The 23,709-nt window shown below is 42.7% G+C and overlaps 1 protein-coding gene across 7 annotated transcripts in view; it reads right to left on the reverse strand.

Annotated features, from left to right (window-relative positions):
• TACC1 (transforming acidic coiled-coil containing protein 1) overlaps window positions 1-23,709 on the reverse strand; it is a 112,066-nt gene that overhangs the window by 71,369 nt on the left and 16,988 nt on the right. For 2 of the 7 annotated variants that reach the window (XM_045779312.2, XM_045779308.2), the window contains exon 1: window positions 14,247-14,803. The exons of 4 other annotated variants lie outside the window; for them this stretch is intronic. In XM_045779312.2, the coding sequence (XP_045635268.2) occupies window positions 14,247-14,323 (77 nt within the window). In that variant the 5' untranslated portion in view covers window positions 14,324-14,803. Of the gene's footprint in view, window positions 1-14,246; window positions 14,804-23,709 lie in introns of those variants that run through there. One more of the 7 variants, XM_045779317.2, reaches the window with a different exon arrangement.

Raw genomic sequence — 23,709 nt, forward strand, 5'->3', positions numbered from 1 at the left:
ACACACAGTCCCACGCAGAGACCCACATACGCACACCCACACACCCCTACACACAGTCACATGCACACCACACACAGACATACACAACAGAACCTCACACACACACACTCCCACTCATCGTCACACACATACCACACTCCCCCACATACCCACACACACCTCACACACATACGGTGCACACACAGACACACACACATGCATACACACAGACACACACAGCCCCCCCCACGCATACACAGGCATACACACCCCTCAAACACTTCAGTCCCGACACGAGCCCCAGCCCCACTGACCATTCATTCATACAGGGGTATGGAATCAAACAAGAGAGACAATCATCAGGGGTATAAAAACGACTCCCACTTAAAAGAAAAAGACCACAAAACTGGGAAAGGACTGCCAAAGGAGAAATTAAAAAGTGCAGGCCTAGGGAAACAAAGACTGAGAAAAAGCCGTTGAAAGCGCCAGTCAAGTTTGGATTTAGTTTGGTTTGGGTTTTGGTCTCTGAAGAAGATGCCTCAAAAGCAGGGCTAACCCACTCTTGTTATTAGAACTGGCATCCTGCTGGGTGGGGGAAGCAACCGGGCCCCCTCCTCTCTCTGCGAAAGAAACCTCCTACTGTACAGAGTTGCCGGCCAGGAGACACAGCGGCCACCAGAGGGCGCCAGAAAGTTCTATCACACATTCAATCAACAAATACTTTTAAAAGAGAATTTCTTCAAGGTTTGTATTTCTAGAAATACAAAACGTCACCATGAGTCCCCTCTGCATCCAACACAGGGTGTTTTTCCTGCAATTTAGCCCTTGCACACCAATGAACAACACATGAAGGGGGCGGAAGCCTTCCAACTTCTCCCGAGCCACAAAAAATACGCTCACAGGCATGTCATTTGGAGTGAAGAAAAACACACCCATGAGAGGTAGGATCCCAGCCAGCAGAAGGAAAGAGAAGTATCGAAATATTCAAATTCGTCCTCCCTCGTTCCCTGTTTTCTTCTCTGACATGTACGATAAGTTGGTATCAGATGACTCTCATTTTACCCCACCCAGCAAAGGAGTCCGCGGAAGAAAGTCTCACCTCAGGCCAACGCCCCGCCAAGAGCTAAGCGGATGGCGGATGGCGCCCCCTGGTGGGAGCACTGGCGAACAGCGCCTTCTACCGGCCAGGAAGCGGGCGAAAGAGGCTCGCTCCACACCGTCCTACCTCTCTCTCTCCCTCCCCGCTCCTTAGCTACTTTTGAAATTTGGACACATCTCTTAGTTCTAATCTTGTCCTCAAGGGAACCTTCCAACAACCACGTCAGGTATCCACTGTAAAGGTGGCCCATGTTCTTCAGAACTTGACTTGTGTTCCCAAATGTCATCACTAAGGGCCACTGGACTTGTAGTGGAACCGTGGCTTCGCACACGTGGAACCAGCGCATGCACAGGTTTGCGAAGGCAAAGGAAGGAATGGGGGAAGGGACTGGACTCAGAGAAAAGCATCAAAGGTGGTGTCTGGCAGGTAAAATGTCAGTCAGCTTCCCACCATTACTTCATGTCCAAGCCTTCCTAGTTTTGTTTTCTCAAACCCCTATTTAAGAACAATTTTGATGTAGCCATAGAAACATAACATTTTGCAGTTGTTAGGAAAGCAAGACTCACAGACAAAAATAATTCTGCAAAGAAACCCAGGAAAAGCATTCTATCTGCTCTGTGTAAATGCAATAGAGCATATGGGTATTTACCTACAGAATGGGCTGGACGATATTTCTCAAACATTGACTTTGCTGACGCCACGTATCACTAGGGAAGGAGCCATAAAAGCTTATTTTCTAGCAGATAAACAGAAGCCTCTGCTGGTTAATGAGTTGCCTATGTGGCCTACCGACTCTGGAAATGACTGGTAATTTTGTTTCTTCTGCTTCAGCCAAGTGCGTTAGACCTGAATCCTATCGCTACCATTTACTAGCTTTTAACTTTGTCCAGGTCTCTTAACTTTGTCCAGGCCTCAGTTTATTTATCTGTAAAATTGAGATAATAATATCCACTTCATAAGGTCTAGGAAAGGATTTTTTTTTAACATTTATTTATTTTAAAGAGAGAGTACATGAAAGCAGGGGGAAGGGCAGAGGGAGAGAGAGAATCTCAAGCAGACTCCCCATGAGCGTGGAGCCTGACATGGGGGTCGATCCCACAACCTTGAGATCATGACCCCATGCCCCTGAGATCATGACCTGAGCTGAAACCAAGAGTCAGACACTCAGCTGACTGAGCCACCCAGGCGCCCCGGGTCTAGGAAAGGATTAAACAAGATAATGCATTGGCTTCAGGACCCCTGACACTCCTAAATGTTATATATTGAATATATGTGTACTTTCATTCGGAAAAAGTCTACATTTTTCATAGACTTACATTACATTTTATCATATTATCAAGGCATCTGTGATCGAAAGGAGTTTTGAGAGCTGGTGCTCCAGAATACAGCATCTTTGTAAGATTCCTAGGGCTCTCACCCTCCCCAGCGACATACCACACTGTCAGGCTTTTATGGGGACATGCGGTCGGAGACAAATGTATGCGTTATATTAGAAACAGAACTAGCCTGCTTTCAGAAAATAGATATGACTCCAAAGTTCCTATGTAATACCCCTAAATTTAAGCAAGCCAAATATAATTCTTTTTGCCTACAATTGTTATTAATAGCATTTGCAGCAGGCATACCATAAGATTGGTCAAGGCAAAATTGTACTATGTACAGGCAAAAAGAAAATTGCATCCACAGTGTCCTTAACAGTGAGAATTCTGAAAATGAAGACATGTCAGCGTGAGGAACTCTCTTACTCTCCAGAGTTACCGAGTCTCTGCAGGTAGACGAGCTGGCAGATGAAGGAAGACAGAGAATAGTGGTTAAGCATTTGCCATTCCTTAGAGAAATCCGCAACGACTTTATACCATATTACCGTGAAAAACAGAGTCTAGACTGTCCAAGGAAAGTGTAAGCATGACAGAGCATGTAAATGACCTAAGAGTTTGAAGGCACCACTGTTTCCATAGGGGAAGTTAAACTGTTTAAAATGAAACCTTCAAAGGCACCGCAGATTGACCTATGTCAGTGTAAAAGCTATGGAAAAATCTTGATTATGAATATTTTTTTTCCCAAGCTCCACATATCCCCCTCCATTCCCAAAGTCACCTCCACTTGTCTGACTCTCTGGCAAATGTCTTGCCTCCCCCCCCCCAAATTATAAATGAATACTCAGATTTAAAAGCATTTAAAAATGCTTTTCTCTGCTCATGTAAATTCCTACCTAAATAATAAATAATATTCACAGGGCCTGAACACAAGAAGGCAATCAGTTAATATTTGTTGAATGGATAAGAATGGAAAGAGAAAAAACAAGAAGGGTTAAACAGAAGGAAAGAGAGGTTATAATACTCAGTTTTTAAAATGGTATTACAATCTGTGGGAAGACGGGGATTATTTAATGCAGGTTTGCCTCAAATTACAGTGGGGTTACGTCCTGATAAACCCACTATAAGTTGAAAATATCATAAGTCAAAAATGCATTAATACGCCTAACTACCAAACACCATAGCCTAGCCTTGCCGACCTTAGACGTGCACAGCACACTTACACTAGCCTGCAGTTGGGCAAAATCACCGAACGCAAAGCCTATTTCATAATAAAGCGTCGAATGTCTCCTGTGACTGATGGAACACTGTACTGACAGAAACAGAACGGCTGTCAGTGTAACTCCGAGATCGCGTGGCTGACCGCCTGTGGCTCCCTGCCACCACCCAGCATCGCCAGAGAGCATCGTCCTGCCTCCGGCTAGCCCACGAAAGGACCAAACCCAAAACTCGAAGTATGGTTTCTACTGGATGTGTGTGGCTTTCACACCATCCCCAAGCTGAAAAATCCTAAATCAAACCCTAGTAAATCAGGGACTGTCTGTACTTAAGACTAGTATTGGGGTAACTTGGCTAGCTTTTTTGGAAGAAAAAAAAAAAGTTAGTGCCTTATCTTACACTACTGTTTCTAGACATTTCAGATACAGTAGGTGGTTTATCATAAAAGGAAGTCATAAAACAACTAGAAGAAAAAAGTTATCTCGTCTTGGGATAGGGAAGAACTCACTAAGCATAAAAGCAGAGGAAGAAACCCTAGAGGAAAACATGATAGGTTTATTTATATTAAAAAGTAACAGGACTACTAAATGCAATGTGGTATTCTGGATAGGATTCTGTGACAGAAAAAGGCATAAGTCCAGGTTGCTTTATTTATTTATTTAAAAGATTTTATTTATTTGTCAGAGAGAGAGAGAGCACACAAGCAGGGGGAATGGCAGGCAAAGGGAGAAGCAGGCTCCCCGCTGAGCAAGGAGCCTGACACAGGACTCAATCCCAGGACCCTGGGATCATGACCTGAGCTGAAGGCAGACGCTTAACCAACTGAGCCACCCAGTCGACCCCAAGGTTGCTTTTAGTAAGTAGATGCCTATTTTGTTATATGCTGCATTTTTATTCTTAATCACCATGAATTATGACATTTTCACACAATAAAAATAATTTATATAAAAAAAGAAAAAGGATATCAGATAAAAACTACATAAATCTGAATAAAGTACAGCCTTTAGTTAATATATCAGTGACGGTTTCATGAATTGTAAAAAATGTACTATACTGGGATGCCTGCGTGGATCGGTCAGTTAAGCACCTGCCTTTGGCTCAGGTCATGATCCCGGGGTCCTGGGATTGAGTCCCTCATCTGGGCTCCATGCTCAGCGGGAGCCTGCTTCTCCCTCTCTCTCTCTGCATGCTGCTCCCCCTGATTGTGCTTTCTCTCTCTCTGGCAAATGAGTAAATAAAATCTTTAAAAAAAAACACAAGAAATGCACTATACTAATATGAGATGGTGATAATAGGGAGACTGTGTGTGGCATCTGCAGGAACTCTGCAAGTCTGCTGAATTTTTCTGTAAATCTAAAACTGTTCTAAGATAAAAATTTAGAAAATACCTCCCCCTTGGGGTGCCTGGGTGGCTCAGTTCGTTGAGCATTAGACTCTTGGTTTCGGCCCAGGTCATGATCTCAGGGTCCTGAGAACCAGGCCTGCATTGGGCTCTGGGCTCAGCAGGGAGTCTGCTTGAGATTCTGTTTCTCTCTCTGCCCCTCCCTCACCCCCACGGGCAAGAGCATGCTCTCTCGCTCTCTCTCAAATAAATAAACAAATCTTTAAAAAATACCCCCCTGTCAAAACAACAAAAAAATAGTGAACAAGGGTTATTAGATTTGTACGACACAACAGCGAGGCATTTAGGTCTCTGGATTCAGGCTGTCTAGGCTTAAATCTCAATTTTGTCACTCATTAGCTGTGAGACCTTGGGCAAGTTGTTCGATCTCTCTATGCCCGTTTCCTCATGTATAAAATAGGAATTTAAAATCGTACCTACTTTCTAGGGCTATCTTTGAGAATCATGTACGTTAATGTATGTAAGACGTTAACATTTTCCTAGCACATAGCAAGTGCTCAATGGATGTTAGCTGACCTCATCATATAAAGAACCCTCACAAACAAATATGAAAAAATTAGTATTTCACTATAAATCGGCCAGCAGAAATATATTAAAAATTACAGTTGGCTAATAACATATGGAAAAAAGTTTACTCTCACCGATGATAGACACAAAAATTAAATCAAGATTACATATTTTTTTCTTACCAAACTGGCAAAGATTCAAAATGATAGTGCCCACCCTTGGAAAGGATGCTATACTGCTGGGGGGGGGGGGGGAGGAGTGTAAGTGATACTAGTTTGGGGGGGATTCTTTGACAATTGTAGCCAATATATTTATGTATATTATATATATAATATATAATATATAACAAAACATTCAGAATGTTCACATTCTTTGATCCTGTAATTAAACTTCTAGGAAAGTATCCTAAGTTATTAAGCAGAGATGTACAAAGAATTATAAGGATATTTATTAACTGTGTTATTTACAGGAGCAAGAAGAGTTACCAACCTAAATGTCAACCATGTAGGAAAAAACTGAATAAACTACGGTACGTGTAGATAATGTATAATCAGTATAATGATTCAGAGAAATGTTAATAACATTAAGTCAAAAAATCAGAATGTACAACATAGTATAACCCCACTTTTGTATGGCATGGAGCACTGGGTGTTATACGCAAACGATGAATCATGGAACACTACATCAAAAACTAACGATGTACCGTATGGTGACCAACATATCATAATAAAAAGGAAAATTAAAAAAAGAAAAATATATTTACTGGAAAAAAAGAGATAGCAAAAAAATGTACCAAGATATTAATAGTCATTGCTGGGTAATGAGATGATGAAAATAAAATTTATAAAATTTATAAAAATAAATCTATTTTTTCTTTATAGTTTTCTGGGTTTTCTAAATTTTCAAATTTTTTATATACTTCATGATTGTAAAAGGAATATATGCTTCTCATAGAAAATTTGGAAAATCAGGGGTGGGGGGTGATGGGGTAACTGGGTGATGGGTATTAAAGAGGGCACGTGATATGATGAGCTCTGAGTGTTATACACAATTAATGAATCATTGAACATTATATCAAAAACTAATGATATACTATATGTTGGCTAATTGAATTTTAATAAAAAAAGAAAATCTGGACAATCAGAAAAATGGAAATGTTTATATATGCTACTGAATAGCTAATAAACAGAAATGAAAACAAGGTAAGGGACTGAAAAAGGAAACTCTAGTCCCCCGGATGTGCTTCCCAGGGTAGGAGGTGAGGTGCTGGGGAGAATCATAGGAAGTTGTGGTTTACTGGACCCCCCCCACCATTTGGTTGAGCTACTCTGCAAGAATACTTCTCCCCAGTTTTGTCCAGGGCTACCATGGTGGTTTGGCCAACCCCTCAGCTGAAAATTTCCATCTGTGGTTCCTGAAATTAAGTCCGAAGCCACATAGCCACAAAGACCTCATAGCCACATAGCCACAAAGACCTCATCACCCAGACTTTATCCATTTCTCCAAAGTCACTGCTTCTCAATCCCACCAGTCCATTCCGCATCCACCTCACTCCCAAACCCTCACCACTCCGCAGATAAGGCAAGCCCCTGACACCACGGGGCCATGCTTCACACAGGCTTTCCTTTCATCTGGACTGCCCTTCCCTGACCCCCTCACCTGGCAACTCACTCCTCCTTCAGGACTCCTTCCAGACTCAGTTTCTTCTCTGGGAACAGGTGGACTTCCTGATGCTCATCTCTCAGGACCTCGGACCCTCACAGTGGTTCCACTCTCCTGCCTGCATCTCAGGGGCTCTTGTCCACATCTAGGTCCTCTCTGGATAGTCGGTACCTGAGTGTCTGGCCAGGGCAGGTTCCCAGCAGATATCTTGGGGTGTAAAGCCTGGTTGCAGGTGGGGAAGCAGGGAGGGCAGAGGAGAATTTCTGGGGCATACTGCCACTTGAAGGCAGTCTAGCATTCTCTCATGCAAGGCTGGCTGACTGTCACCAGTCAAGAAGAAAAAGCAACAGAGAGAGAGACACACACACACAGAGACAGAGAAAGATTAACACACACAAAAAAAAATCTGAAGGATTCATACTTCCTAATTTCAAACTTACAGCAAAGTTACAGTAATCTCAACAGTGTGGTACTACCATAAGGAGAGACATAAAGATGAATCAAACAGAATAGAGAGCCCAGAAATAAAACCTCACATATATGGTCAGTTGATTTTCAACAAGGGTACCAAAACCATTCAGTGGGGAAAGGATAATCTTTTCAACAAATGGTGCCAGAAAAACTGAACCCACATGCAAAAGAATGAGGGAGCCCTTACCTTATGCCAGATGCAAAACTTACTCTCAAAATGGATACAAGACCGAAACTTAAGAGCTAAAACTAGAAAACTCCTAGAATAAGACATAGGGCAAAATCTTCATTGGGTCTTGCAGTAATTTCTTGGCTATGACACTAAAACCACAGGCAACACAACAGAGTAGATAAACTGGACTTCATCAAAATTAAGAACTTTTGTGCATCAAAGGATGCCATCAACATCGTGAAAAGGCAACCCACAGAACGGGAGAAAATATCTGAAACCACAAATCTGATAAGGGATTAATATCCAGGATAGCTGAAGAACACCTATAACTCAACAACAAAACAAGCAACCTAATTCAAAACTGGGCAAAGGACTTGAATAGACGCTTCTCCAAAGGAGATATACAAATGGTCGATAAGCACATGAAAGGACAATCAACATCACTAATCACCAGGGAAATGCAAATCAAAACAAAACGAGATGCCACTTCACACCCATTAGGCTAGATATTAGTTTAAAAAGAAGCAAAAAAAAAATGTGTTGGAAGGATATGGAGAAACTGGAACCCTCATGCATTGCTGGTGAGAATGTAAAATGAAGTCCTAGGAAAACCATTTGGTGGTTCCTCAAAAAGTTAAACACAGAGTTACCATATGACCCAGCAATTCCGCTCCTGGGCGTATACCCCAAAGAACTGAAAGTAGAGACTTGAACAGACACCAACCTGCACAGCAGAATTACTCACAATGGCCAAAAGGCGGAGGCACCCCAAGTGTGCATCAACAGCCGAATGGATAAACAGAATGGGGTGTATACGTACGCTGCAGTAATACCCAGCCGTAGAGAGGAATGAAATTCCGACACATGCTAAAACAGCGGTGGACCCGGGGGACATGATGCTGAATAAAGTAAGCCAGACACCAAAGAACAAGTACTGTATGCTTCCACTTACAGGAGCGACCCAGAACAGGCAGAGACGGAAAGCAGAATAAAGGTTACTGGCGGCTGGGGGGGGCGGGGGGAGGATGAGGAGTTACTGCTTCACGAGCTCAGAGTTTCTGTTTGGGATGCCAACAAAGTCCTGGAAATGGGTATCTGTGATGGTCACACAACACTGTGAATGTTCTTAATGCCACTTCATTTTAAGTGCACACTTAAAAATGATTTAAGTGGTGAATTTTATGTTATGTGTATTTTCCCACAAGACAAAAAGAAAAAACATCCCACAGTAGCCTGAGCGAGCATCCTCAGAAGATGGGCCTCCACGTTCCGTGGCCGTTGGGATGTGACCAGTTCACTTCCTGATCTTGGGTTAGCAAATTCATGCACCTTTTAGCCCTCTCTGCATACAAACCAACTCAGATATTACATAATCGACTTTGCTAGCTCAGGACACCAGCAGCCATGCTCTGCCTTTTTTCCTTTTCTCTTCTTGATTTTTAAAGATTTATTTATTTTATTTTAGAGAGACAGAGCGCAAATGCGAGAGAGTGCATGGGCGAGGGAGGAGGGGCAGAGGGAGAGAATCTTCAAGCAAACTCCAGGCTGAGCTCAGAGCCCAACTCAGGGCTGAATCCCCAAGATCACAAGCTGAGCCAAAAGCAAGAGTTGGACACCTAACCAACTGAGCCACCCAGGCGCCCCTTCTCTTCTTGATTTTTAATACTGAAACATGTACCAGCTGGGAGAAGCTATAGAGTAGAAGTGGGGGTGGGGCACTGAGTCGAAAAGAGGGAAGAAATCATGGAACAAAACCATACCTGAACTTCCTTACAGTTTCAATCCTTGGTAGAGCAACTGCTTTACCTTTTCATGATTTTCAGAGAGGGACTTTTCTTCCCTTGTTAACCTTTTTACCGTCTGAACTACCCTAACGGTCTAGAAGTTGTGACCACTATACTCATCATATACACACCAATAACCCCCTTGTCTTCCAGTTCGCACCATTTCCTTTTGTGCTGGCTTCACCGAAGATGGAGCCATTTAAACACGGGTATTTTAAAAATTTCTATAGCAATTGGGAACTTAAATGTTTTTAATGACAATAAAAATTGCAATGGGTTCCAGAAATATTATTCCCCAAATTTACTTATTTTGAGTCATGTTGTCCTGTATCTAAAACCTCAAAGCCAGCGCTTCCTTTTCAGGTCAGGGACATCTGTCCCACAGTGACTTGCCCGTCAAGAAGCCCTTGAGTTTAATTGTTGCTGATTTTGCAGTTCACTAGAACCTTGTAGAAGCTGCATCTAATTCACATGATAGAAAGGTGCACGGCATGGGGCGCCTGGGTGGCACAGCGGTTAAGCGTCTGCCTTCGGCTCAGGGCGTGATCCCAGCGTTATGGGATCGAGCCCCGCATCAGGCTCTTCCACTATGGGCCTGCTTCTTCCTCTCCCACTCCCCCTGCTTGTGTTCCCTCTCTCGCTGGCTGTCTCTATCTGTTGAATAAATACATAAAATCTTAAAAAGAAAAAAAAAAAGGTGCACGGCAAAACCACTCCAGACTTCAGAAAATCCTCCTGACGCTGCCACCATCCTGTTCCATTATGATGTACTCTGAATCCAAAGATTGGTCTAAAAACTTAGTAAGAATGACGGCAGGTGCGTATCTTGCATTCCAGGCAGACAAGCTCAACAAGTTGCGGATGAATTAGTTACACACCATCTTCCCTAATGAATAATAGGCTCTGTTTATGTCATTCTTCAAATCTCTCCCCAAATTATTTATTGCTCTTAGAAAACCCACCCTGGCCACACTGCCAAAACTAACCACCTAAGGAACCAGCGATGTCAAACATTTCACCAAACTGCGTATTCCCAAACACACGCCCGTCCTCTTGATCGTGCATCTTTCTGGAAAATGTAAATTTTTTTTTAAAGATTTTATTTATTTATTTGACAGAGATAGAGACAGCCAGTGAGAGAGGGAACACAAGCAGGGGGAGTGGGAGAGGAAGAAGCAGGCTCATAGCGGAAGAGCCTGATGTGGGGCTCGATCTCGTAACGCCGGGATCACGCCCTGAGCCGAAGGCAGACGCTTAACCGCTGTGCCACCCAGGCGCCCCCTGGAAAATGTAAGTTAACTGAGGGGAAAAAATTAACTCAAAAAAGTTATTGCCTTGCTTCGTCTCTAAGAGGCCTTGCTGAATTAGGGCACAAGTCGACCTTCCCTTCAGAAAAGACCCTGCCTTCTTCAAAAATATACATCCCAAGGAACCCAGCACAGTATCTGGTTTATGGGTTCATTTACATACAAGCATTACAATAACTCAGGTATTGTGCTGTCAGCAAGTGCAAGGCCCTACACTAACATACAAACCACTTCAAAAAGTAGTTACGACTACTGTCATTTTATTTATTTATTTTTTAAAGATTTATTTGAGCACGCATGCGTGCTCCAAAGTGGGGGAGGGGGGTGTGCTGTTGCAGAGGGAGGGAATCTCAAGCGGACTCTGGGCTTGATCTCACAACCCTGAGATCACCACCTGAGCCAAAATCAAGAGTGGCCGCTCCACCGACGGAGTCACCCAGGTACCTCACAATTATTGCCATTTTAAAGACGTAGAAATTTTGCCCAACAGAAGAATTAAGTGACTATTTTCCACAGCTTCCCGAACCAAGCTAGTAAGCTATCTAGCTGGAGTTCTAACCCAGGTCGGCCTCGCTCTGCAGCTTCTGTTCCTAATCACCATATTGTGCAGCTTCCCTGAATAAATGAGTGAAATTTCCCCTACTTTCTACCAAAGCTAGCAATTTTGTTTCCTTGGGTTTGGGGGAGGAAGACAGCTGCAATTTTTAATAATAATGAGCATTATCTTAAAATCGGACATTTCTTCACCCAGACTGTGCACAGAGACTGCGTAAAAAAAAAAAAAAAAAAACAACAACCAAAAAACCCCCCAGACATTTCTTTTCATGTACATCCATATTCCTTTATATTTCACAATAGAGCTCTGCTATGAGAGATTTGTCTGGTTAATTTTAGCACTTGATTACATTATTCTGAAATATAAATTGTGAACATCCTGAAACATAATTTCTCCCTCAAAAGACAAATGCCAGTAGTAATGCTTTCCTCGTGAGATTCTCATGTATTTGTTTATTTTTTTTAAAGGAACAATAGATTTTGAAAATGCAACTGAAAAGGCTTGAGTAGGAGAACTTCCTTGAGGTCAGCGTTATCCACAACAGCCATACGTCCGGCAGGAAATCTGCGGCCACGTGACATTAACAATGAATCCCCCACTTTCTTAGACCCTGGAGAGACTTGTGGTTTCTACATCTAAATAAGGCAGGGCTTGGATAAAGGGCATACTTTTAGCTTTTTATACTACAGGCACGGAATCTCATATTTCTCGTCTTTGACCTGGTACACGCCAAGTGCTTTGTAGGGTTCACTCCTTAAGCAGAGTCTGCACGCTCTGAGACCAAATAATCCTATCACTGCCTACCTGAGTTTACGTGCTTCTTCATGCATGCAACGGAGTGCAGAAGGGCATCTCTGGGCTGCATTCCCACATCCCAGGTGAAGATCAAAGATGGGCTTTTATGTGATCATATTTAGGCCAGCTTGCTAAATATCGAAGGTACATGTAAGAACCTCACTGAAAGACAGATCCTCTCTCTATTGCCAAGGCATTGAATGATCTAACAATGGGGACTCAAATTCCTCACCCTAACCACCGAACCTTACAGGTTCAGCACGCTGAGTTCAGCATGCTCCCAGTGAATGAGTCCAATATTTACTTTCAAATTACACGGTAAACCCTGCCACATGTTCAGAAAGATTAAACAGTCAACTTTTATCCTTTGCGAAAACAAAATCTTGCTCAGAGATAAAACTATAACTTGCTTTTCATATATACATGATCTTATGTCCTCTTCAGAACAGCCTGTGAAGTGGACATTGTTTTCACTCCCATTTTACAAATAAGGAAATAGACACAGAGAGGTTAAGGAACAGATAAAAGAGCTCCAGCTGTTAAGGAGCAGAGCCTGGAATCAAACCAAGGGCACTGTGCTTCCAAAACTCTTAACTTCATCTCAATGTTACACTGCCGCTTGTGTTTGCTTTTTAAAAGGTTAAATTGACTTTCGGCAATTTCCTCTGAGTAGGTACTAAGCATTGCTAATTCAGATTTCTCCCTTATTCAGGAAGAATTAGAGAAAAAAAGCGAGATGTATTCTGCCAGCCCAGGCAAAAGTTGGCTTCCTAAGATAGCCCCAACTCTCCAGTGGGAGGTAGCTTCAAGAGTTCTGGAGTCAGAGAACCTGAGTCCATCCCGTTCTAGCTGTGTGACCTTGGACAAGTCACTTAATCTCTCTGTCCTTCAGTTGTCTCATCAGTAAAATGAGGACAATGATAGAAACTAACTCCATGTTCTCGGGGATTAAATGACAGAGTATTTAAGTGTGTTGCACATTTTAGATGCTGGATAATTCTCAGCCATCCCTATGATTAATAAGCTTCCTGAACTAAGTTTAGTGATCATAAGCAGCAGGAGGCGTAACTAACACGTCTATCATTTGGAAATTTCGAGCTACTTTGCCTCGAAAAGACGACCAAAAAGCCCTCGAAGGGCCCAAGCCGCTATATGTGAAGCCTAAGTGTATCTTTCTCAAATAAGTTTATCATGGGCTGAATTAAAATACAGTGTGGATTCCTCAACATGACCTCACCTCCAAGATACACACACGCTCTCAAATTATTTTAAATTAAAAGCTTAACGATTGTTTGGGTTCTCAAGTAGTTATCAACGCATCCTCTCTGGTGAGAACCGTGCAACTAACTTGCTCTAAATCGCGTTCTCTAAAAATGTTCCTTCGCAGCTTGCATTTCAGTTACTTGGTGTCCCCAATTGTTGTTGTCCCAGAACAAAAGCCTAATTGCTGCTGCTACAATACAGCCCTTTTTCTGAGATCATCATGAAGCCCTCGGAGCAAACAAGAGAGGGAGTTCTTAGGCGCAACAAGCACTGCATCCAAATTCCTGCACTCCGAAGGCCAACACGAGCCAAATTACCGGAGACTCGAGCTCCTTTCTACGATCTACACCTCCCTGCATATAGCTGTCTCGCGAATACTTCAGAGCCCTTTAGGACACGTGTGTTTTCCTGCTTGGACGAGTTCGGGAAAACTCGGTGTCCCCTTCCACCCGCGCAGCGTGGACAGGCGCAGGGCAGCGGCCCCTCCTGGGCGCGACTCTGTCGCGGGGGGGTCGTGGCCGGGCGCCCCAGGACCCCGCGGGATCAAGCTCGAGGCGGGACGTCCCACCAGGCCCACCCCGGAGCCCCCGGCCCCCCGCGGGCGCGGGCGGGAGCCCCACCTTCCCAGCCCCTGCGGGACTGGCGCCGTGCGCTCGCATCCCGGGCTGGCACGCAAACCCCCGAACGGCGGCCCCGGGGAGGGCTCGGGACTCACGCGCTCTCTCGGGCTGTCGGGGGCCTGTCCCCGGCCGGCTCCCGGCCCCGCGGGCTCAGAGAGTGCGAGCCTCCCATGGCTCGGAGCTTGGCGCCTCGCTGCGCCCGCCCGTGCTCCGCGGCGCGCCGGCTCGACCCGGACCCTGGGCGGGGAGGAGGCGGCGGGGCGGGGGAGGAAGGGTGGGGCGGAGGGGCGGGCGATGGAGGGGAGCCCTGCCTCAGGGTCCCGGCCGCCGGGAAAGCCGGCTGAAGGGCGTTGCTCGAGACGCCGCCAACTTCGCCGCCAATTGCAGGGCTCGGCCTGCGCCGCGGCCGGGGCTCCCGCCCCGGGAGATGCTGAGCGCTCGGCTCCCGCCGGGGCCCCGCGACACTGCCGGGGGGACCGGGCCGCGGGGGCCGCACTCCCAGCCGGGAAGTCCCTTGGCCGCGAACGAAAACAGGTGGAGTGGGCGGGAGGCCTGGACGCACCCCGGGGGCCCCGCGGACGGGGAGCCGTCGCCGTCTGCCCGCCCGGCCCGGGGCGGTCGGCGGCGCCTGGGGAGTCCCTGCTGCAGGCTAGAAGGGGAGCGGCTCTGCAGGGAAGCACCGGAAGGGGGCGTGTGTGTGTGTGTGTGTGTGTGTGTGTGTGTGTGTGTGTGTGTGTGTATCCCAAGACCGAGGCTGCATTTCCTAACGGCCTCCCCACCGTAGCTTCGCCTGAAAGCGAGGCCAGGGCTGAGCTGTGGAGAACAACGCGTGTATCCCGGTTCTGCCCCCGACTTGGGACAAATTACGTCACCCTCTGCGAGTCTTGTTTTCTTCGTCTGTAAAATGAGGGAGTATGTTCATTTTTACCTCTAATGTCCCTTCTGGTTCTGATATTCAGTTTGGAATGAGTTCTCTTCCAAACTCTGTCTTAGGGAAAAATGCACCCTATCCCTCCCATTGCACCTGTGATCCACGTAATGATACACCTAAGAACTCCCTTTTTTAGAACAGGTATGCCCTTTCTCACCCATTCCCATCTCCTACATCCCTCCTCTCCAGCCATCTCTTCTCCATCCCCCTGTTTTGTTTTGTTTTTAAACAAAGATTGGAATGCCCTTTTCTGCTATCACCTATTTGTCCTTCCAGACCAACTCAGACCTCCCTTCTGTAACACTATTCTGCGTCCTGGTGGTACATCTTTTTTGTTATTGCCTGTCTCTTTCATTGGAGTGTAAACTCGGCGAAGATAGGGAATTGTTTTGTTTTCCCTGGTCCCCCAACACTGCCTGGTGCATAGTGGACACATAATGGTCGATACATGCATGTTATCGTTTCCCTCCCCAGTGTTCCTACACCATGTGTTAATTCCTCTAACACAGCACTTACGATCTTATTTTGTAACCATTTCTTTACTTGTCTGTCTTTCCACTAGAATATGAGTTCTATAATGAAAAGAATGCTTTGTTACCTGTGTATGCAAGCTTGGTTCCTGGCACAGTGCCTGTATCCTGCCTTATATATCATAAGTATTTGCTGAATGAATGAATGAATGAATGAATGAATGAGACTGTGGCAAAGCACACAGAATGGTGTTCAGCATTAACTTCGTTCCTGACTCGAAGCTTTAGGCAATAAAGATATACGTGCCTACATTTTAATGTTTCCAGAAAGGGAGGGAAAACTCATAATGGAGACTTGTATTTACAACAGATCTTTTTTTATGTCAAATTTTGACTTCCTGTTTATACATTATCTTCTCTGTACCCTAGCCAGAGAGTTCCTAGGGTTCAGGATGCTTCCACATTGTAGGCATAGACAGGCGGAGTATTTGGGCATGGGAAAATAAATATTAATTAGTACCAGTGTAGTGAGACTGGGAATTGATATTGTGTGGGAAGGATTTCAAACAGCTGAAGAAAAGTTGACTCTTGGCCGATGATTTTTTAAAAAGCTCACATTCTTCACACATTCTGTCTGGAATACTTCGGCAATGTGATTGAAGTGCCATTGATAACGCAAACATAACCCTGTCAGAGCTGCGGTCCCTTTCAGAGGAACACTCAGCCTCTCCTAGTGAGAAAGGTCTTTATTCCCAGTGGATCACTCCAAGGGAAAAATGGGAGGGGAAACAACAGGAGAGGAGGGGAAGGAGGGGAAAGTTTTCTTTCTACTGGGTAGACAAGATGGGCTGTTGGGGAAAGTTTTATTATTATTAGTGGAGAAAGGCACAGAGTAACATCACTAACATTGTCTGAAACAAAAGGAAAAGAGTGAAGCCCACACCCCATTGTGATGCAGAGAAACCAATGAGGAGAAGAAGAGTCTGCAAAATAGTGAGAAAGTTTGGCTATAGGGGGCCAAAGAGCATCTCTGCATAGATGCTTGTTTTTACTGGTTTTGCTGCCTTCGCTGGTACAGAGACTTGGGCAGCTGGGGCTGCAGACCCAGGGGAGTGAAGACAGTGAAAGGGAAGTCTTGTCTTTGGGAAGTAAACGTTTGAGGGCTTTTCAGGGAAAATGCCCAGGATAGACCTGAGAGACCCAAACAGCCCTCTTCCCCGCAACACGTAATGATTGGCCCTTCACCTAGAAGCAGAGCCAAGTTCTGTTTCCCCATCTCAGAGACGGGCTGCAGATCTCCAACAAAGGGATAGGCTCTGAGATATCTACAAATCCTCTGCTTAATGTCTCTTGGTTTAAAATCCTTCTGGCTTTTTATATTTCAATGAGAACGCAACACTTAAAAGCTCAGCAACCCTAATGAAAATACAGAGTTGTTACCATGCAATCATGAGTCCTTCTCTGAGGAAAATTATTAAAGAAATGGAAGCACTTCCTCTCCCTCAGTGTGGTTCTGAGGTTGTGCGCTCAAAGGCCAGCTCTAAGGTGTGGATGACCCTGCTGTCATCTGACCCATTGACCGAGCAAGGAATGCCAGTTCTGGGGCTCAGAACTATTCACGCAGCCGAGGAGTTGTCCTTCAAGGGGAGGGCAGAAGGGTAACAGCTGGACACCGCTTGCTATTGCATTTGATACGGAATAAAGGGAGAACAGAACCTTCTGGCTGTTTTATGGTGTCCTGTAGCTTCTGCCTAAAGCGACCAAAGGAGAAGAAAGGGAAGAGGGGAGGAGGGAGGCAGCCGGCATTTTGCAGTCCCTGGGCAACGGGCTGCTTACCATGACGGCCAGCTGGGATCAAAGCAGATATATGGCCTGTGATGGAGTCTTGGAGGGGTGGTATTCGATATCCGGTGTTAAGGTTTCCATTTTGTGTTACAATTCTGTCAGTAGGCATTTTTTAAACACTGAAGGAATAGTCAAGAAAGAAAATTTACGAAATGGAAATTTATCATTGCCCCCTATATCGCAAAATACGCTCGTCAGTGTCAAACCCTACCCCTAGAATGCTACTTAGGCCCCGCAGAAGGATGGGAGCTAGCATTTAGTGGATACTGGTGGTTGATGAAAGTAATCACATTTCTTCCTTATAACACAAGGAAATGATAACAGGAAGTAACAGTTTTTTGAGGACTTTTTATATGCCAGACTGTTCTAAGTGCTTTAGATTTATTAATTCATTTAATGTCCATTACAATGTTTATAGGCACTTTAGTATCCTCGATTTACAAATGAGTAAAGTGAAGCATGGAAAGGCTCAACATTCCCAAGCCCACACAGCTACAAAATGGCAGAGATAGGAATAGAATCCAGGTTAGCGCCAGAGTTATAACACAGCCATGTGTTAAAACTCTGTGCTGTATTTCCTTAATTTTTACACTGTGCACCCCATTTTAAGATGAAGAAACTAAGGTTTACTTTTTTTTAAAAGATTTTATGTATTTATTTGAGAGAGGGAGAGAGACAGCATGAGCGAGAGAAAATGCGAGCAGGGGGGAAGGGGCAGGGGAAGAGGGACAAGCAGACTCCCTGCTGAACAGGGAGCCTGATGCAGGGCTCGATCCCAGGACGCCGGGATCATGACCTGAGCTGAAAGCAGACGCTTAATTGACTGAGCCACCCAGGTGCCCAGAAAATGAGGTTTAGAGAGGTAAGTGGTGTATCCAGTATTTAAACCCAGTTCTGTCTTGATCACAAAGCTTATGTTCAGCATGGATTTTTCTCCCCAGCAATCATGCCAAATGAGCATTACCCATCATAGTAGCCATCTTGGGAAATTACATGCTTATCTCAGAGCTGCACCACCTTTCCTTTTTTGGAAGTTACTGAAATGCCAATTTAAAAGCCAAAAGAATAAAATTAGGTTTACCACATATTGTTAGTAAGGGCCACATATTGTTACTGCAAGAGCCACATGTTTTTCTTGAAATTAGGTAGTATAAGTGCTCCAACATTGTTCTCCTTTTTCTAAATAGTTTTAGCTATTCTTGGTTCTTGTCTTCTCATATAAAGTTTAAAATAAATTTGTAAATTTCTTTAAAAAAAAAAACCTTTTCTGGATTTCCACGGGGATTACACTGAATCTACTGACTAACTTAAGGACTGCTAGTTTAACAACATTGAGACTTCTGATCTATGAACATGGTATAGCTCTATTTATGGAAGTCTTGAATTTCCCATAAGGTTTTATAGTCTTCAGCCTATAGGTCTTGCACATCTTTTGCTAAATTTATTCCTAAATGTTTTTATGCTATTTTTAAATATTTTTTACAGATTCTATTTATTCATTTGAGATAAAGAGAGAGCACGAGTGGTGGGGAGGAGCAGAGGGAGAGGAAGAAACAAAATCCCTGCTGAGCAGGGAGCCCCATTTGGGGCTTGATTCCAGAACCCTGGGATCATGACCTGAGCTGAAGGCAGATGCTTAACTGAGCCACCCAGGAGCCCCTTTATGCTATTTTAGATAAAGAAATAAAATTGATTATTGTATGTTGTATCCTGCAAACTTACTAAGTTTATTATTACTTCTAATAGTTTTTTTTGTGGATTCCTTAAGGTTTTCTGTATGTCACTTGCAAATAAAGACAATTTTACTTCTTCCTTTATACTCTGTATACCAGTGCCTAGCACAGGTATTCCATTGTCTAGGCACTACAATATTAAATGAAAGTGGTTAGAGCTAACATCTTAGCCTTTTCCCTGATCTTAGGTGGCAAGCATTGAATCCTTCATGTTGTAGCATGACATTAGCTGTCATCTTTTGTAGATTGCCTTAAGTTGGGAAGTTTGCTTTTATTCATAATTCGCTGAGGTTTTTTTTTAAAATGATAAAAGGGTATTGAATTTCAAAAATGCTATTTCTGTACTTATTAAAATGATCATATTATTTTCCTCTTATATTCATTAATTTGTTGAATTACATTGATTGATTTTCAGATGTCAGGCCAGACTTGCATTGCCCCTTGATTATGGCATATAATCTTTTTATATGCTGCTAGATTTGATTCGATAATATGTTGTTGAGGATTTTTGTATCTATATTCATGAGGGATATTGATCTGTAGTTTTCCTTCTTATGATGTTTTCATCTGGTTTTGGTATCAGGATAATACTGGCATAATAAAATGAGTTGAAAAGTGTTTCCTACTCCTTTATTTTCTGGAAGAATTTTTGTAGGATTGGTATTATTTCTTCTTTAAATGTTTGATAGACTTCACCAGTGAAGCCATCTGAGCCAGAAGTTTTCTTTGTTAGAATGTTTATAAATTCCAAATTTCATTTCTTTGTCATAAGGTTGTTCAAGCATTCTGTTTCTTCTTGAGTCAGCTTTGTAGTTTGTCTTTCCCAGAATGTGTCCATTTCACCTCAATGATCACCTTTAATGGCATAAAGATGCTCATCCTAATAATAATGGAGTATTTGGGGCACCTGGGTGTCACCTCAATTGGTTGGGCATCAGGTTTTGGCTCAGGTCATGATCTCATGAGTAGTAAGATCCAACCCAGAGTCAGACTCCAAGCTCAGCAGGGAGTCTGTGTGAAGATTCTCTCCCTTTGCCCCTCCCCCCACTCTTCTGCTCTCTCAAATAAATAAATAAATAAATCTTTAAAAAAATTTTTTAAATAATAATGGGGTGTTCTTTTAATGTCTGAAGGATCTGTAATGGAGTCCTCTCTTTCATTACTGATACGGCAATTTCTTTCTTTCCTTTTTTCCTTGATCAGTTGGGATTGAGATTTATCAATTTTATTAGTTTTTTCAAATGACCAGCTTTGGGTTTTATTAATTTTTGCTTTTTTAATTTTTTTTCTGTTCTCTATTTCATTGACTTCTGTCTTATCTTTATTATTTCCTTCCTTCTGATTGCTTTGGGTTTAATTTGTTCCTTTTTCTAGTTTTTAAAGGTGGAAATTTAGGTGGAAAGGTGAAAAATTGATTTGAGAGCTTTCTTCTTTTGTCTTCTAGGCATTCAAAGCTATAACTTATTTCCCTCTAGGTGCTAATTAGCATATCCCACAAATTTTGATATGTTGCATTTTTATTATCATTCAGTACAAAATATTTTCTAATCTCTTGTAATTTCTTCTTCAACCTACTGAATAAAGTGTTTAGTTTCCAAATAGTTATGATTTTCCTAGTTATCTTACTGTTCTTAGTTTCTAATTTAATTTCATTGTGGTCAGAGAACAAATTCAAAATCTGAGACTAGTTTATGGTCTAGAATATGGTCTATCCTGGTAAACATATTGTACACTTGAAAAGAATGTGCATTTTGCTGTCGTTGGGTGAGGTGTTCTATAAATATCAATTAGGTCAAGGTGGTTGATAGTATTGTTAACATTTTCTTTCTTTGCTGATTTTTGTTTGTTTACTCTATCAATTTCTGGGAGAGATTATAATCTCTAGTTATGATTACATATTTCTTCCTTTAATTCTGTCAATTTTTGCATCATATATTTTGAAGCTGTTATTGAGCGTAGGCAAATTTGTGATTTTTATGTCACCTTGACTAATTAAAACTTTTATTATTCTGAAGTGCCCTTCTTTATCTTTGATAATACATTTTGTTTAGAAATCTATTTTGTTTGATACTAATATAGCCACTCCAGCCTTCTTGTGCTTACTATTTACATGATATATCATTTTCTTTTTTTTTTTTTAAAGATTTTATTTATTTATTTGACAGAGAGAGAGACAGCCAGCGAGAGAGGGAACATAAGCAGGGGGAGTGGGAGAGGAAGAAGCAGGCTCATAGCGGAGGAGCCTGATGTGGGGCTCGATCCCAGAATGCCAGGATCACGCCCTGAGCCAAAGGCAGACGCTTAACTGCTGTCCCACCCAGGCGCCCCGATATATCATTTTCTAACCATCCATTTTTGATCTATCTCTGTCTTTATATTTAAAGTATGTCTATTGGTTTTTTTTAAACAGACTTTATTTTTTAGAGCAGTTTTAGGTCCACAGTTACACTGAGCAGAAAGTATAGAGAGTTCCCACGTACCCCCCGCCCCCAAACACACACACCCTCCCCAATATCAACATCCCACACCAGAGTGGTGCATATGTTACAACCAACACTGACATCACCGTCACCCAAAGTCCATAGTTTACACTGGATTCACACTTGGTATTGTAGATTCTGTGAGTTTTAACAAACATATAATAACATGTATCCACCATTGCACTAGCATACAGAATAGTTTCACTCCTCTAAAAACCTGCTGTGTTCTGCCTACTCATCCTCCCCCGGCCCCAATTCCCTGGCAATCAGAGATTTTTACTGTTTTTGTAGTTTTGCCTTTTCCAGAATGTCATAATAGAATCAATAGTATATAGCCTTTCAGACTGGCTTGTCTCATTTAGTAATATGCATTTAAGGTTCTTCCATGTCTTTTTGGTGGCTTGATAACTCAATTCTTTTCAGCCTTGAATAATATTCCTTGTCTGGATGTACCACAGTTTATCCCTTCCCCTACTAAAGGACATCTTGGTTACTTGGGGTATTTTTGGCAATTATGAATAAAGCTGCTGTAAACATCATGGGAAGATTTTTGCTTGCACAAAAGCTTTTAACTAATTTGGGTAAATACCAAGGAATATAATTGCTGGATCATATGGTTTATTTGTAAGAAACCACCAAACTATCTTCCAAAGGGACTATACCATTTTGCACTCCTACCAGCAATGGATGAGAGTTCCCGCTGATCCACATCCTCACCAGTATTTAGCGTCACCAGTGTTCTAAATCTTTGCCATTCCACTAGGTGTGCAGCGGTATCTCCTTGTTTTAATTTGTAGACTCCTGATGACATATGATGTGGCACAGCTTTCATATGTGTATTTGCCATCTATATAACTTTTTCACTGAAGTGTTATATTCGGCTTTTCTAATCCATTTAAAAATAATCATCAGCACGGGGCGCCTGGGTGGCACGGTGGTTAAGCATCTGCTTTCGGCTCAGGGTGTGATCCCGGTGTTCTGGGATCGAGCCCCACATCAGGCTCCTCCGCTATGAGCCTGCTTCTTCCTCTCCCACTCCCCCTGCTTGTGTTCCCTCTCTCGCTGGCTGTCTCTGTCTCTGTCGAATAAATAAATAAAATATTTAAAAAAAATAATAATAATCATCATCAATTTTAGTCTTTTGATTGGAGTGTTTAGGTTATTAACATTTAATGTAATTATTGATATGGTTGGATTGAGTACTATTATTTTATTTTATTTTATTTTATTTTATTTTATTTTATTTTATTTTAAAGATTTTATTTATTTATTTGACAGAGAGAGAGAGAGACAGCACAAGCAGGGGGAGCTGCAGGCAGAAAGAGAAGCAGGCTCCCTGCTGAGCAGGGATTCCCAACGCAGGGCTTGATCCCAGGACCCTGGGATCATGACCTGAGCCAAAGGCAGACGCTTAACCAACTGAGCCACCAAATGAGTTCTATCATTTTAAATCTTTGTTTTCTACTTTTCTCTCCTGACATTTGCTTCTCCATTTCCTGCCTTTTTTAAACATACTACTTTAATATTTTATAAATTATTCCATTTTTGTTTTATTGATGGCTTTTTAGTTACGGTGTTTGCATTTTTATCTTAGCAGTTGACCTATAAATTACAAAATATATCCTTAACCTTTCCTAGGCCATTTAAAGTTAATAATGTACTTCATGCAAATTCTGAGAGACGAAAAGTTCAATTTCTGAAAAAAATTTAACAGATGGACTTAACTACCAAATGGATATGTTAAATGAAAGAATAATAAACTTTAAGATAGATCAACCAAAATTACTCAAGCTCATGCCACGCCAGAATCTGTTTACTTCCATTTCCTCTTCAGTACCTTCTGGTAGTCACTTTATATACGATGTCCAGGTTTTCGAGTTATTTTCTGCAAGAATGGTCGTAACACCCAGAATGGCCCGTAATATCTAGAGGTAGAAGCCCCCGTATATTGTTCTTATGAGAAGATTAAGCTCAGCTTCATCACCCACCTTACACATCACAGTTGTCCTGAGTGACTGCAGTTTCAAAAATCAAACCCACCTCCACAAGATGAAGACTCGTCTAGAATACTGAGAACAATTTGCTACGTGCTCTGAAGA

This window comes from Ursus americanus, chromosome 27, assembly GCF_024610735.1.
Source record: "Ursus americanus isolate L20-20 chromosome 27, mUrsAme1.1.p, whole genome shotgun sequence".
Classification (NCBI taxonomy): Eukaryota; Metazoa; Chordata; class Mammalia; order Carnivora; family Ursidae; genus Ursus; species Ursus americanus.